Source organism: Canis lupus, chromosome 10 (genome assembly GCF_003254725.2).
Source record: "Canis lupus dingo isolate Sandy chromosome 10, ASM325472v2, whole genome shotgun sequence".
Taxonomy (NCBI): domain Eukaryota; kingdom Metazoa; phylum Chordata; class Mammalia; order Carnivora; family Canidae; genus Canis; species Canis lupus.
The window spans coordinates 16,120,754-16,133,576 of NC_064252.1; the positions used below are offsets into that span (position 1 = coordinate 16,120,754).

The following is a 12,823-nucleotide window of genomic DNA, read 5'->3' on the forward strand; positions in this document are numbered from 1 at the left end:
GACTAAATAAATATTCTAAAAATTATAATAATTGGCAACAATATTATATGAACAAGCTGTATTTGGTCAATAATTCTTTGAATTGAAGCAAAACTTACAAAAGAAAAATTAATAGTTTTTTCTTTAATCTTAAAATACGACTCAACGGTCCTTAATTTATTATAATTTTTTTAAGTTAAATGATACACTTAAAGCTAGCAAAGAGTTATTTATTTTTTTAAGATTTTATTTATTTATTAGAGACAGAGAGAGAGGCAGAGACACAGGCAGAGGGAGAAGCAGGCTCCATGCAGGGAGCCCGATGTGGCTCCATAGCAGTTATTTGCTGTCTGGGGACCTGAGTGGCTCAGTAGGTTGATTATCCGACTGGGTTTCAGCACAGGTCGTGACCTTGCAGTAGTGGGATCAGGTCATGGGGCCCAGCCCCCTAGGGCTCCATGCTCAGCAGGGACTCTGCCTCAGATTCTCTTTCGCCCTCCCTCTCTCTCTGTGTCTCAGGTAAATAAATAAAATCTCTTTTTTAAAAATGTAAATAGGGCAGCCCGGGGGGCTCAGCGGTTTAGCGCTGCCTTCAGCCCAGGGCCTGATCCTGGGGTCCTGGGATCAAGTCCCACGTCGAGTTCCTTGCATGGAGCCTGCTTCTCCCTCTGCCTGTGTCTCTGCCTCTCTCTCTCTTTCTGTCTCTCATGAATAAATAAATAATTTTTTAAAGTAAATAAATAAATAAATAAATAAGATGCTCTTTGAAAGTAAAAAAAAAAGTTTTCTCAGCTAACCAAAGGTAGACAAGTCCCCAAAGAAGAGCCACCCTGTAAACCTAATTCAACCACCTTCACTCACTCCCACCCCCCAAAAAATGAGTAAAAAGAAGAGGGATAAGGACAAACTTCTAACTGCTCTCAGCTCTTAATATTGGGAACAAATTATTTAAAATGTTTTGATTCTAGTATTTTGCCCTTATCCTTTTCTTTTTTTTACTTCTAAATAATCTAGAAGTTCTATCAAAAAATTTCTGCCTGGCGCCTGTTCACTTACCTACAAGTTAATGTTTTCAGAAGAAAGCACATACAAGCTTCATTTCCCTTTTCCACTTAAATATTAAACTGGAAAGATACAATGCATAACATTTTCACAAACACATCCGCGCATCCTTGATTTTGGCTATTTGTAAATACCACTCAATGGCATCAACAGTATAATCTCTCCTTTTCTTTCCTGATCTCATTTTCTCCAGGACAGGTTTCCATGACAACTTATATTCGATTTTTTATAAATTTCTATTTTGAAATACTATTCTTAAGGATAAGAATTCATTTAAGTACAAAATACAAACCCATTTACCAAGTTAACCCGAATAATTTGGACTTTTCAAATACGCATTTACATCATAAATTTAAAGCAACAAAAGAGGGAAATGCCAACCAAAACAGAAAGCAAAAATACAATGTTAGGATAATTAATTGTGCTATCACTGTTGTTTCAGTGTGGCACTAAAGATCATAAAAGTTAGAAATAAAGCGCTTCTGCTCTATAATTGAACCAATCTCCTCAATACTGGGAAAAGATAAAGATGATGATGACAGGTAATAACAAATTGAAAAAGGAATTCGGGCAGTTACAAACGTTCATCTCAAGCATATCAATAAAAGATGAACTAGTGTAAAGAAGGTTTATAAAAGTTAAATACTTAACTTCTATTAAGAATGAGACTGTGGCAGTAAGACCACAGCTGAAGCAAACTACCTGGTAACTGACTTATGCCTTCTAGGACTATATCCACACAAAATATAATTTCATCCTGTGACCTCTCGATGTAATTCTATTTATCAGACGGGCCAGATAACATTAAGTCAGGCTATCATCTGAACTAAAAGTTTTCTTATAAAAATATTAAATCACGTTTAAGTAGAATGACAACCTCTGATTACTCTTTCTTAGGCAACCCCTAATAATTTGAAAAGGGATTTCCCTGAAGACAAGTCCTACAAATGTTAGTCAGTCTGAAAGAAAGAAAAACACTACATATAACTGGTCAATAAAAATGGAAAGTTCAAACAGGATTGAAGAAGTCAATTTGAATTCCATATCTTCACTCTAATGTTGGGTTGTACAGGGTAAAAATTCTACCAAAGTCCCAGAATACAAAAAAAATTTTTTAAAGTCATAGATGACCTTTCAGAATTAGAATTCTATGTCTTATGCTGCATTAACTCTCAAGAGTAACATGATCCATGGAGGTTTCATAAGCCAGTCAGTTATAATCAGTGGTTGGGGCAAAAAGGGCCTGGGGAGGATGTCATGAGACCTCCATCATAATTTTCGATCTGCTATTAACTTGCTGTATGACCTTGGCCATCACTTAGCATCTGCAGTCTTCATTTTCTTCATCTATAAAATAAAGGGTATTCATGAAGGGACCTCAAGGAAATTTTCCAGGTCTGTGATTCTCAGCTGATTCTGCTTCTAATGGCTCTTCGACCTTGTGTTAATCTCTAATACATCTGTGTTCTTTCCTCACCTGAAATGGATGCATATCAAACCTTTAATATTGTTACAATGAAATCTTAGTAAGATTTTTAAAAACTATTTTCAAATTAATAGTTTACCCTTTGACCAATAATCAATAAAAATCAATTTCCACAGCGATAATAAAAATTGAATACCGTCTTAGAGTTTTTGCTAGGCAATCCAGCCTACAATAAAATGTATTATATTATCACGGGGAAAGATAATAAAACATTCTCCATCTTTTGTAGCACGCAATCTGGGGGGGAGGAAATCATATGATGAGGCTGAAAACAAATTCAGATTATCTTTTTAGCCACCAAGTGGAAAGAGCACTGTGGCACTCAGCTGGAATTGAAAAAAAAAACACAGATGTAATGGTCATGAGTCTGTGACTCAAGTAAATACGCACTGGTTTTTGTTTTTGTTTTAAATCCAACTGTTGTAGAATTTATAGAACAGCCCTAACAGGAAGATTTCGGAGTTGAAGTTAGCAATCCTATATTTGAGTGCCATAATGTGGACATAGTAAAATGTATGTATGCATTCAAACGCCAGATCCAATAGAGGAGCAATGCTTGAAATGGTCTCTTTCATATTCTATTTCAAACTGAAAACAAAACATAGCCTCAGAATTCTAAAGTGGTATCAGAAACACATCTCCTGACATGTTATCAGATAGACAGCTGCACAACACCCCAGAGGCAGCGGCTGCTGACATACAGAAGACAATAACGAGGATGGAGCCCAAGTGAAGCTGCCTGGGGGGTAGTTCTTCTGGGCGTCAGAAGCAAACCAGACACACGCAGTTGCAAAGATTTAACTAAATACAGTACTCCCTTCCTGTGCATCATTTAAAAACACTTTCACATACTATATAATTTTTGGTTATTTATATTCCTTTTATTTCCTTTAACCTGGAGAAACTATCACTGGTTACTTTTATAGTCCCTACATGGGATTCTGAAGAATTAATTGGGAGTGCCGAGGACTCGATTTAAACTGTCATTCAAGCTAGAAACTGAAAAGAAAAATTGAGGATGGAGTGGCAATCTAAAGAGTCAAATAAAGTTTGCCACAATCTATGTTACCCAGATTTAGACAACTGGACTAAAGTAGCATCACCCTAGTGACCAACCCACATCCAACCTGTAAGAAACATGAACAGAGCCCAAGGGGGCAAGGGCCAGACTCCAAAATTCAACGTGCAAGGGCGCTGTGTGGCCACCTCATGGGGCCAAGCCATTCAGCATTCTTGTCCCTTGGGGGGAGACTGGCCCCCACAGCATTCAGGAGACGCCCTCCAGGGAGCCCCAGCCAGGACTAGGTTCCACTTCCCCACCTGGCCTCATGTTAGGTCCCTAACTGGAGCCGCTGCTTTGAGTCAGATGGGCAGTTGCGGCAGGCCTCCCTGGCAAACCGTGGGGACCAGAAGGCCCAAAGAAGCATCCAAACTAAGGAAAAGTTGGAACAAAAGAGTCAGGAAATAAAGAACCCGGCGAAGCGCAACAGCTGTGTCCGGACAAGGCTCCAGACAGACCTGGCATTGGCCCTTCAGGTGCCAACTGCTAAAGGGGATGTCAGGTGTGTGGGGCAGGGGAGGTGCCACCTGCTAAAGGTGATGTCAGGTGCGTGGGGTAGGGGAGGTGCCACGTGCTGGAGTGGATGTCAGGTGTGTGGGGCAGAGGAGGTGCCACCTGCTAAAGGGGATGTCAGGTGCGTGGGGTAGGGGAGGTGCCACGTGCTAGAGTGGATGTCAGGTGCGTGGGGCAGGGGAGGTGCCACCTGCTGGAGTGGAGAGGATGTCGGGTGCATGGGGAGGGGAGATGCCACTGCTGGAGTGGATGTCAGGTGTGTGGGGCAGGGGAGGTGCCACCTGCTGGAGTGGGGCTGGGAAGGTGCCACCTGCTGGAGTGGGTGTCAGGTGCATGGGGAGGGGAGGTGCCATCCACTGAAGGGGATGTCAGGTGCGTGGGGCGGGGAGGTGCCACCTGCTGGAGTGGGTGTCAGGTGCGTGCGGCGGGGAGGCGCAGGCCCCGGGTCCCGCCGGCCTCCACCCCGGGGCCCCGCTCCTCCCCCCGCCCCCAGCGTCCCAAGGCCGCAGGGGCGGATCGGGCCGTGCCGCCGCAGAGGGGCACCGGCCGTGGCCTTACCCTGGCGGCTCTGGACGAGTAGGGGTCCTCGAAGAGCGCCCACACGCGGGGCTGCAGCCTCCGCCAGCGGCCGGACTTGCCGTCGGGGACCCCCAGGCCCGCGGCGTCCTCAATGCCCAGCCTCTTGGCCGCCAGGTCGTCGTCGTCGCCGGGGTCGCCACCCAGGAGGTCGGGCGTCTCGAAGATGTCGAGCGCCTCCTCGGCGTCGCGGTGCTGCCGGTAGGTCATCCAGCAGCAGGGCTCCACGTCCGTCTCGTCGATGCCCCAGAAGGCCAGCTCCTCCTCGAAGAGCGGCCCGCACACGTCGGCCGGGCAGTGCAGCTTGCCGGTGCGGTAGTAGTTGAGCACATAGGCGAACACGCCCGGGTGCCGGTCGAAGAAGAACTCGCGTCCCCCCCCGCCCCCGCCCCCGCCGGCGCCCCGCGGGCTGCAGGGGCCAGGCCCAGGGGACAGGGGCCGCGGCGGGGGCGGGGGCGGCGGGGGCGGGGGAGCGCCGGCAGCCGTCAGGCAGTCGCCCGCGGGCTCGGAGGCGGCGAGCAGGGCCAGGCGCGTGCCGGGCAGGGTCCGGAGGGTGCTGCGGTAGGTCTCGTGCCGGGTGCCCCCGACATTGAGGATCACCCTCTCGTTGCTCTCGATCTTGCCCATCTCTGTGGCTCAGACATGACTGGGGAGGCGAACACAGCGCCGCGTTAGGGCCCGGGCGGCCGCCGAGCCGCAGCCGCCCTCGGCGGCCCTCCCCCCGCCCTCCCCCGCCCTCCCCCGCCCTCCCACGCTCTCCCCCGCCCCGTCCGGGTCCCCGTCCCGGTCCCGGTCCCGGGCCGCACGCGCGCGGGCACAGCCGAGCCCCCCCGGGGCACGCGCGCACGGCGGGTCCCCGCGCCGGACCCCCACCCGGGACCCCCCGACCCCCGGAAAGCCCCGGAGCCCGCCCCGACACCTGCTCCGGCCCCACACGGCTCTCCGCCCCCCCTGCCCCCGCGCGGTCCAGAGCACGGGAACCCTGCCCTCGGCGCACAGCCCTGCCCCCCAACCCTCACGCCCCCCTTGCCGCCCACTCCCCCCCCCCCGACCCCGTCCCCTCCCGGCCCGGGGCAGCCCCTTGGGCGGGGAGTCTCTGCGGGCCCCTCGGCCCGCTGGGCCCCCATGCACGGACCCCGACCCGGACCCCGACCCGGACCCTGACCCGCACGGCCGGCGGCGCCCCGCGCCCCCACGACCCGGCGACACCCCCCGCCCGAGGCCAAGCACCGAACCTCCCCGCCGCGGCCTCTCACCAGGGAGACCGTGACTAATTTCCTGATCCAGTTTCCTCCGCACATCACTACCGTGGCTGCCGCTGCTGTTGTTGATGTTATTATTACTTGGGAAAGGGAACCGCTAAGCAGGCTCCGCGTCTGGGCCGACGAGCGCCAGCGTCCCCCGCCCCATCCCCCTCCGCCAGACACACGGCCGCGGGGGGCGGGCGCCGGGGGCCGGGGAGCGGGGTCGCTCCGGGGCAGGGCGAGGCCCCCGGGAGCCGCGGGCCCCCGCCCCCCGCCCCCCTGGACCCCGGGTCCCCCGCCCCGGCTCACACCGCGCGCCCCCCGCGCACCCGGGGCGGGGGCCTGCAGGTCCGCGCGCCGCCCCCAGGTCGCCCCTGCCTCCCGCCGGGGGAGCCGCCCCCGACCGCAAACTACTTGTTGGCGCCCCCGGGCTCGGGTGCTCGCGCCGCCTCCCGCCTCCCGGGGCGCTGGGCTCGCCCCCCACCCCCGGCTGGGCGCCCGCACCCGGCATCGCGCGCTGGGGGGGAGGGCAGGGCAGAGCGTGGGGTCGGGCCCCGGCACCTGCCGCGCAGCCCCCCCGGGCCCCGCCCCTGCACCTGCACCTGCAGGTCCCGCCCCGCCCCGCGCGTCCCCCGGGAGCGGCCGCTGCTCGGGCGGCGCCCTCCGCTCCCCCGGCCGCCCCGATCTCGGGGAGGGTGGGCGGCTGGGTGGGTCTGGGGAAGCTCGCGTACCAACCAGGTTCGTGCGTCCTCCTGCCGCGCGGCCGTCCCCACCCTCCCGATCCGCTGCCTGCGGGCGCCCCACGCGCACCCGTGTCCCCTCCCGCCGCCCGCCCCTCCCGACCAGCGAGGGAGCGTCTCCAGCGGCGGTTCCTCGCTCGCCCCCGTGACCGCGGGTGGGAGCCAGAGGTCCACTTACAGGTGACGAGTGCGTCCTGCTGCGCGCGTCCGGCACATGCTCCGGCTCGCTCTTCCCAGTCGAATGTAGGTCTCCAGTCACCACATCATGGTTATATAAAACAAAACAAGTTTGAAAAGTTTATTCCAGGAACACAATGCTCCAGCAAGTGAAAACTCGGGTTTCCTTATCAGAAGCAGCAGAGGCGAGCTCAGACGTCCGCGCGCGAGTCGCCCCGTCTGGGGCCGCAGGGCCTGGGCTGCCTGGGCTGCGGAGCGCAACGCTGAGCTGCTGCAAGCGGCGACTGGCGATCTCCCCTCTGGAGGTGGAAGCCAGAGCGAAGGTGTGGCCGCCCCGGTTACTTCCGCGGTCTGCGCGCATGGGACCTAGTCCAGGCCTCTCTCCTGGGCTTGCAGATGGCTCCCTACCCCGTGTCCCTTCTTCTCCTTCCTGCTATCTGTCCCTGTCCGCCCAAATATCCCTTGTAGGGACGAACACTGGTCCTGCCGGGTCAGCGCCCACCTTAATGACTTCATTTTGACTTGATCACCTCTGTGAAGACCCTGTCTCCAGAGTAAGGCCACTTCCTGAGGTTCTGGAGGCTAGGACCCTAACCCCTCTCTTTTTCTGGGAGGATGAGGGCGCTGGACACAGCTCATCCCATAGCACCTCCTGTGTGTATTTTGAGAGGGAGACTTGAGGCCACAGGGATAGCTGTCCTCCGGGGGCGTAGATAAAACCCGAGGTAGGAGGTAAGAGGAAGTCTCTTAGAAAACCGTATGATATTGACACAGTGATTTAGGAAGTCAGGAATCCCTACTAAAGTTTCCGCCATACACAGGACAGTGAGGTGGGCAGTTATACAAGCAGTTCCCTCAGAAAACACCTGTCTGTCATGACAGGAGGTAACTAAGGTGAAGAACTCGAAGGTGCCTGGAAGATTACTGATGTCTAGGAAAGCAAGGCAAGAAAACACCATAATCTACTAACAGTATGTCCGTAAGTGTGCTGTGAGGACCCCAGGATCAGCTATATGGACCCAGCCTCGGGACCACATAAATTCGCTTTTACTAACACACACCCAGGCAAAAGGGCCAACCCCACATGCTGAGGTAGTGATTCTAGTTTAGCATGATTATCAATCACTGAGGCCGTTCTTAAAATAAGTGATAGTAAATTTCAGTTGCCAGAAAATTTCCAAAGAAAAATCATATTCAAATTATAACATACATTCTCATATTGTCTAGATGGTTCCTCATATAGCTTAATGTAAATTCAATAGGAGGAAAAGGCATATGGTTTGCTTTAAAATAAATTAGCAATAGTAAGTGTAGTAACAGAAGCATTTATAGTAATAGATAACATTTACTGAGATCTTACTAGGTGCAAAATGTTTTGTATAAATTATTCCTTTTAATTTAAATGGAGGAACTATTCACATTAAAGTGTAAGACTTCCAAAAAGATAATTCATACGGATGGCAGAAATCAATAATGGAAGCCTTTAGCTTGAAAATATTAAAATTGTATTATGAGGGATCTACAGAGAAACCACGGAGGGGGGTGCTGCTGCACAGGACTTGTGGAGGGAAGTGGGAAAACACAGGTCTAAGGAATCAGTTGGGGTCTAAGGTTTTATGAGCTATCTAGGGATAATCATACAGACAAAAGGACACTTTTAGAAGAATTCAGACTTTTCTTGTGATTCATAAACGATTGGATGTGAAACCAGAGAACATTCCAGATAAGTTTGAAAATAAGAACATGGAAACATAAAAGGAAGAGATGTGCAGTCACATCAATGGAGAACTGATAAATAAGGCACTGAATGAAATGCAGTCTCTCTGTCTCTCTCTCTCTCTCTCTCTCTCTCTCTCTTTTTTTCCTGGTCAATATAAGAGAGGAAGATCCTAAGACAAATATCCAGGTTTCATTACATAAGACAGGAGAGAACAGAAAACCCCTCCAGCCAACTAGCTCCCTGATGCTTCTGTAAAAGACAGATAAAAGTGAAAAGAAAGCAAATCTTTGAAAGATGGCAATGGAAAACTGAAGTGGAAAAAAACAGTTGTGGTTTCCTTTGTTGGTCTGTGCAGAGCAAGGATTCAAAAGGCCATATGGACATTACCCCTGGCAGAGAAGCAACTGAAATGCTGCTTCCTTTATACCCTTGAGTCCGCGTCACAGAAGGGCCACAGGCGCTGAGCGCTACATCACCACCAGAAATGTGGATTGATCTCATAGGCCACGCTGGGACTGTCAGAATGGCAAGCTTGTAAAAGTTTAACAGTTGAGCAAATGAACTCTCTTAAAGTTCAACATAAGGATTTTTAAAATATTATTCACCTTCAAAGAGCAATACATTCATGGACAAAATTCCTCTGCAGATTGAAAGATGACCACCATTTCCCACACTGCCCTGAAGACCTGCCCCTCACCCCAGGACTCGCACCTGCTCCCGCCGAGTCTGTTTCCCCAGCCCCTGAATCTGTGCCGGCTTTGTACCTCACCTTGGCCAGCAGAATGAGGTGGAGGGGACGTTGTACCAGTCTAAAGCCTTGGCCTCAAAGGGTCTTGCATACCTCGGTCCCCGCTCTTTTCTGGACTCCTACCCTGGTGCTGTGAAAACGCGCTTAGCTGGCCTGCTTGATGATGACACACACGTGTGCCAGGCTCCGGCAGTCCCTCTCGCTCTCCCTCCCTCTCGCTCTCCCTCCCTCTCTCTCTCTCTCAAACACACATCTTTGATACAAAGAGAATCAGTCCTAGGAAACAAGTCAGAAGATATAATAGAGCAAGGATGTGAAAGAGATAAATACCTAAAAGAAATACCGTCCCCTGATGCTAACATTTCGTATCTCTGCCCCTAGATGATTCACAGCCAGGTCACAGCAGCAGAACCACCGCTCTTTTTTTTTTTTTTTTCCTTTTTTTAAGATTTTATTTACTTATTCATGAAAGACACAGAGAAAGAGAGAGGGGGCAGAGACACAGGCAGAGGGAGAAGCAGGCTCCACACAGGGAGCCCAATGTGGGACTTGACCCCGGGACTCCAGGATCAGGCCCTGGGCCAAAGGCAGGCTCCCAACCACTGAGCCACCCAGGGATCCCAGGGATTCCAAAAACTGCTGCTCTTACACACACCTCCAGAAGAACAGTCCAGCTGAGCATAGCCCAAATCCACTAACTCACAAAATTATGAGCTAAAAAAATGCTCTATCTGGGCTATTAAGTTTTAGAGTTGTTTGTTACCAAGCTAATCCATCCTCTATGTTGCCTTTATCTGAAAAGTAAAAAAAAAAAAAAAAAAAAACGAACTTACATACCTGCCCTTTTAACAATAACATTTATATCAGATATTGCAAATTCTAGAAGAAAATAAATATATGATATACACGTTCCTCATTCCATAAGTTTTTGAGAGGCGGTATTTTACAGTGGTGAGTTCCTCAGGCTGTGGAGACAAGTAAAATGGAGTTTGTCTTCTGCGTGCTACTCACCTGAGGTCACCCAAGAAAATCCCACAACTCCTCTTACTCAATTTATTCTTCTCATTCTTCTAGAATGGGAAGAATGACACATCATTAATATGAAGATTAAGTGACATGAGGCCAATAAACGCCTTAAGGAAGTTTCGGGAACATGTTAGGCATCTACTAGTAGTAACTTTTATGCCAACTGAAGAAGTCTTACACCAAAATAACACAGCTGACGATTGACAGGAGCTGGATCATGACCACATCCTCTGATGGCAGCCTAACTCCTCTCTGCTGCCCAGCCTGCTTCGCACAGAGGTCGAGCCGGGTCAAACACAGGATTCAACAGAGATGTAATGAAGACAATACTCTAGCGTCCTTCCAATAAGTCTGCGTCCCTCTCAAATTATTTTAATTTGAAAATGTACGTGTTACATCTTTTAATGACCTACTTTATGCAATGCACTTTTTTTTTTAACCACCCAGCATAGTTCCTTGTGATAATTATGATTAGACGTACATATGAAGAATTCACAGAGTGCTAATTTTACCACTTGGTCATTTGATTTGCAGGAAATATATATTTATATCGCTTGTCAAGGGCCATAGTCTCTGCATAAATACCCAGCATAACAACATAGACAGCCGACTTGAGCTTACTGTATACTTAGAAAATTAATGTTCAAGAGTGCTGAGAAAAGGCATTTTAGATTGAAGGAAGAGAAAAATTTTCCACGAATATAGGATGATGTTGACTGATGAGCATTCAAAGCAAGAGTCGAAAATAGCCCTCTTGCTACAAAAAATTCTGGGCCCTAGCCTTCTGCATCAGCCGTTCATTTCAATAGAAGATGATGATGGATAGATGATGATGATGGATTCGACAGATGATAGATTAGATGCTGGGTAACCTCAGTACCCGGAGCAGCCCAATACTCTCACCACCCCACTTGAAGTCGCTGTGACTGCCACGGGGCAACATGCAGCAGCGTCTCCTAGGACGACTGGTCTACCACCTGAGGTTAGGGTATGGGCAGGTGTCAGCAAAGTGCACTTTACTTCCTAATGTTCTTGTTCTTCCATAGGTCACAGATGTTAGATAAGACATTTCATTGAAACTTTACGATCCTTATTTTTAGCACCTCCCTGCCTCCTAGTGCTAATCATTTCACACCTGTCTGACTTACTCTACGCATTATGTACATTTACAGACTTCCTCCCTTTACATCTCCTTTATGACTTCCCAGCCTTAGGGGAGTTCTGTGCTGTGCAGTGCCTCGGACTCCACTGAGAAGCATAAAACGTGAACGTCTACACCCTGAGATTTTGATGCAGTTGGTCCATTCTGTGCCAATTTCTGCAGTTGGAAATCTGTGTTTTTAAAAAGCGTCTTACGCCTCATGAAATGTCCATGGGAAGCTATAGTGAAGCGAATTTTATAAAAATATGACAAGAAAGTAGCCAAACGTGGCATCTGCAGATTATTTTAAGAAGGGATGGGGCAGTAAGAGGACTCACATTTATTGAAAATAAACTGTAGGTCTAACAAGCAAGTGTGGAAATACTCATTTTCTTCATATTAGGCAAGGGGTTGTGAGAATGATTAAGGAAAAGGAATTATTAGGAATTGCAGTAGTCAAAGCTTTCTTAAGTACTTTGGCACAAAATAAGATGCCAAGAGCTTTAGATATACCTCACTTGATCCTCACTCAGCTTATGATGTTACCAGCATTTTACTAATGAGGAGGCTGAGACTCTGAAATTTCACAATAACTTGCCCCATATCACACAGCTAATAAGAGGCAGCTGGTAACATTCAAGCCCACAGGTGTTTGATTCCAATGCCTGTGTCCCGGAAAGTAAATGGTAGAGCCATGATCTGAATATATGTGGAACCAGGATTTGAATAGGAAACAGACGATTATAGACACGAGAAAAATAAACACACTTGCAAGATAGCAATCATTCAGTGAAAGCCCATTGTCAAAATATCTCAGAGCTCTTCCCCCTTCTGTTACATAAACGGCGTACGATGAAAGCATGCTCCAAATAGGTAAGCAGAGTAGGCATTTTAAGACGACTGTTTTGTGTTCTTTTGATACAAAAGGAGAAGAACGGAAACCACGAGTCACAAATATGATCTGTAACGTGTTGGAAATAATCAGGTTGGTTTCCCCAGGAAATAACAGAGCTCAAGGAATAAGGAAGCTGAAAGAGACGTGAGCAAAACTCAAGCAGATGTAGGCACAGCAGCTAGGCTCCTCGTTAGGAAAACACCAAGACAGGGATGAGCAGGCTTCTGGGAAGCTCTGTATGCAGGTTTCAAACGGAATCGAGGGGAGTAAAAATAACAGTCAGGACACAGGAGCAGCACTAAAGAGGACGCAGAGGAAAACATTGGGATTCTTCTCCTTCGCCAGACCACTGACACCTGCTTTTCCATTTTATCTTTATTTATTTGTTAAAGAAATCGAACTATGGGACAGCACAGAATACGGTGCAGTTTGGAGGACAGACGTCAAGAACAATAT

At 49.2% G+C, this 12,823-nt stretch overlaps 1 protein-coding gene across 12 annotated transcripts in view; it reads right to left on the reverse strand.

Moving 5' to 3' along the window:
- The window catches only part of KCNC2 (potassium voltage-gated channel subfamily C member 2), a 225,201-nt gene extending 215,104 nt beyond the window's left edge, over window positions 1-10,097 (reverse strand). The window contains exons 1-3 of one of the 12 annotated variants that reach the window (XM_049115169.1): window positions 9,327-9,727; window positions 6,839-6,909; window positions 4,659-5,322 (exon numbers count right to left, since the gene is read on the reverse strand). In XM_049115169.1, coding sequence (XP_048971126.1) covers window positions 4,659-5,303 — 645 coding nt within the window. In that variant the 5' untranslated portion in view covers window positions 5,304-5,322; window positions 6,839-6,909; window positions 9,327-9,727. Of the gene's footprint in view, window positions 1-4,658; window positions 5,323-5,932; window positions 6,099-6,651; window positions 6,739-6,838 lie in introns of those variants that run through there. The other 11 variants (XM_049115168.1, XM_049115177.1, XM_049115176.1 and 8 more) reach the window with 11 other exon arrangements.
- Window positions 10,098-12,823: the final 2,726 nt, after the last annotated feature.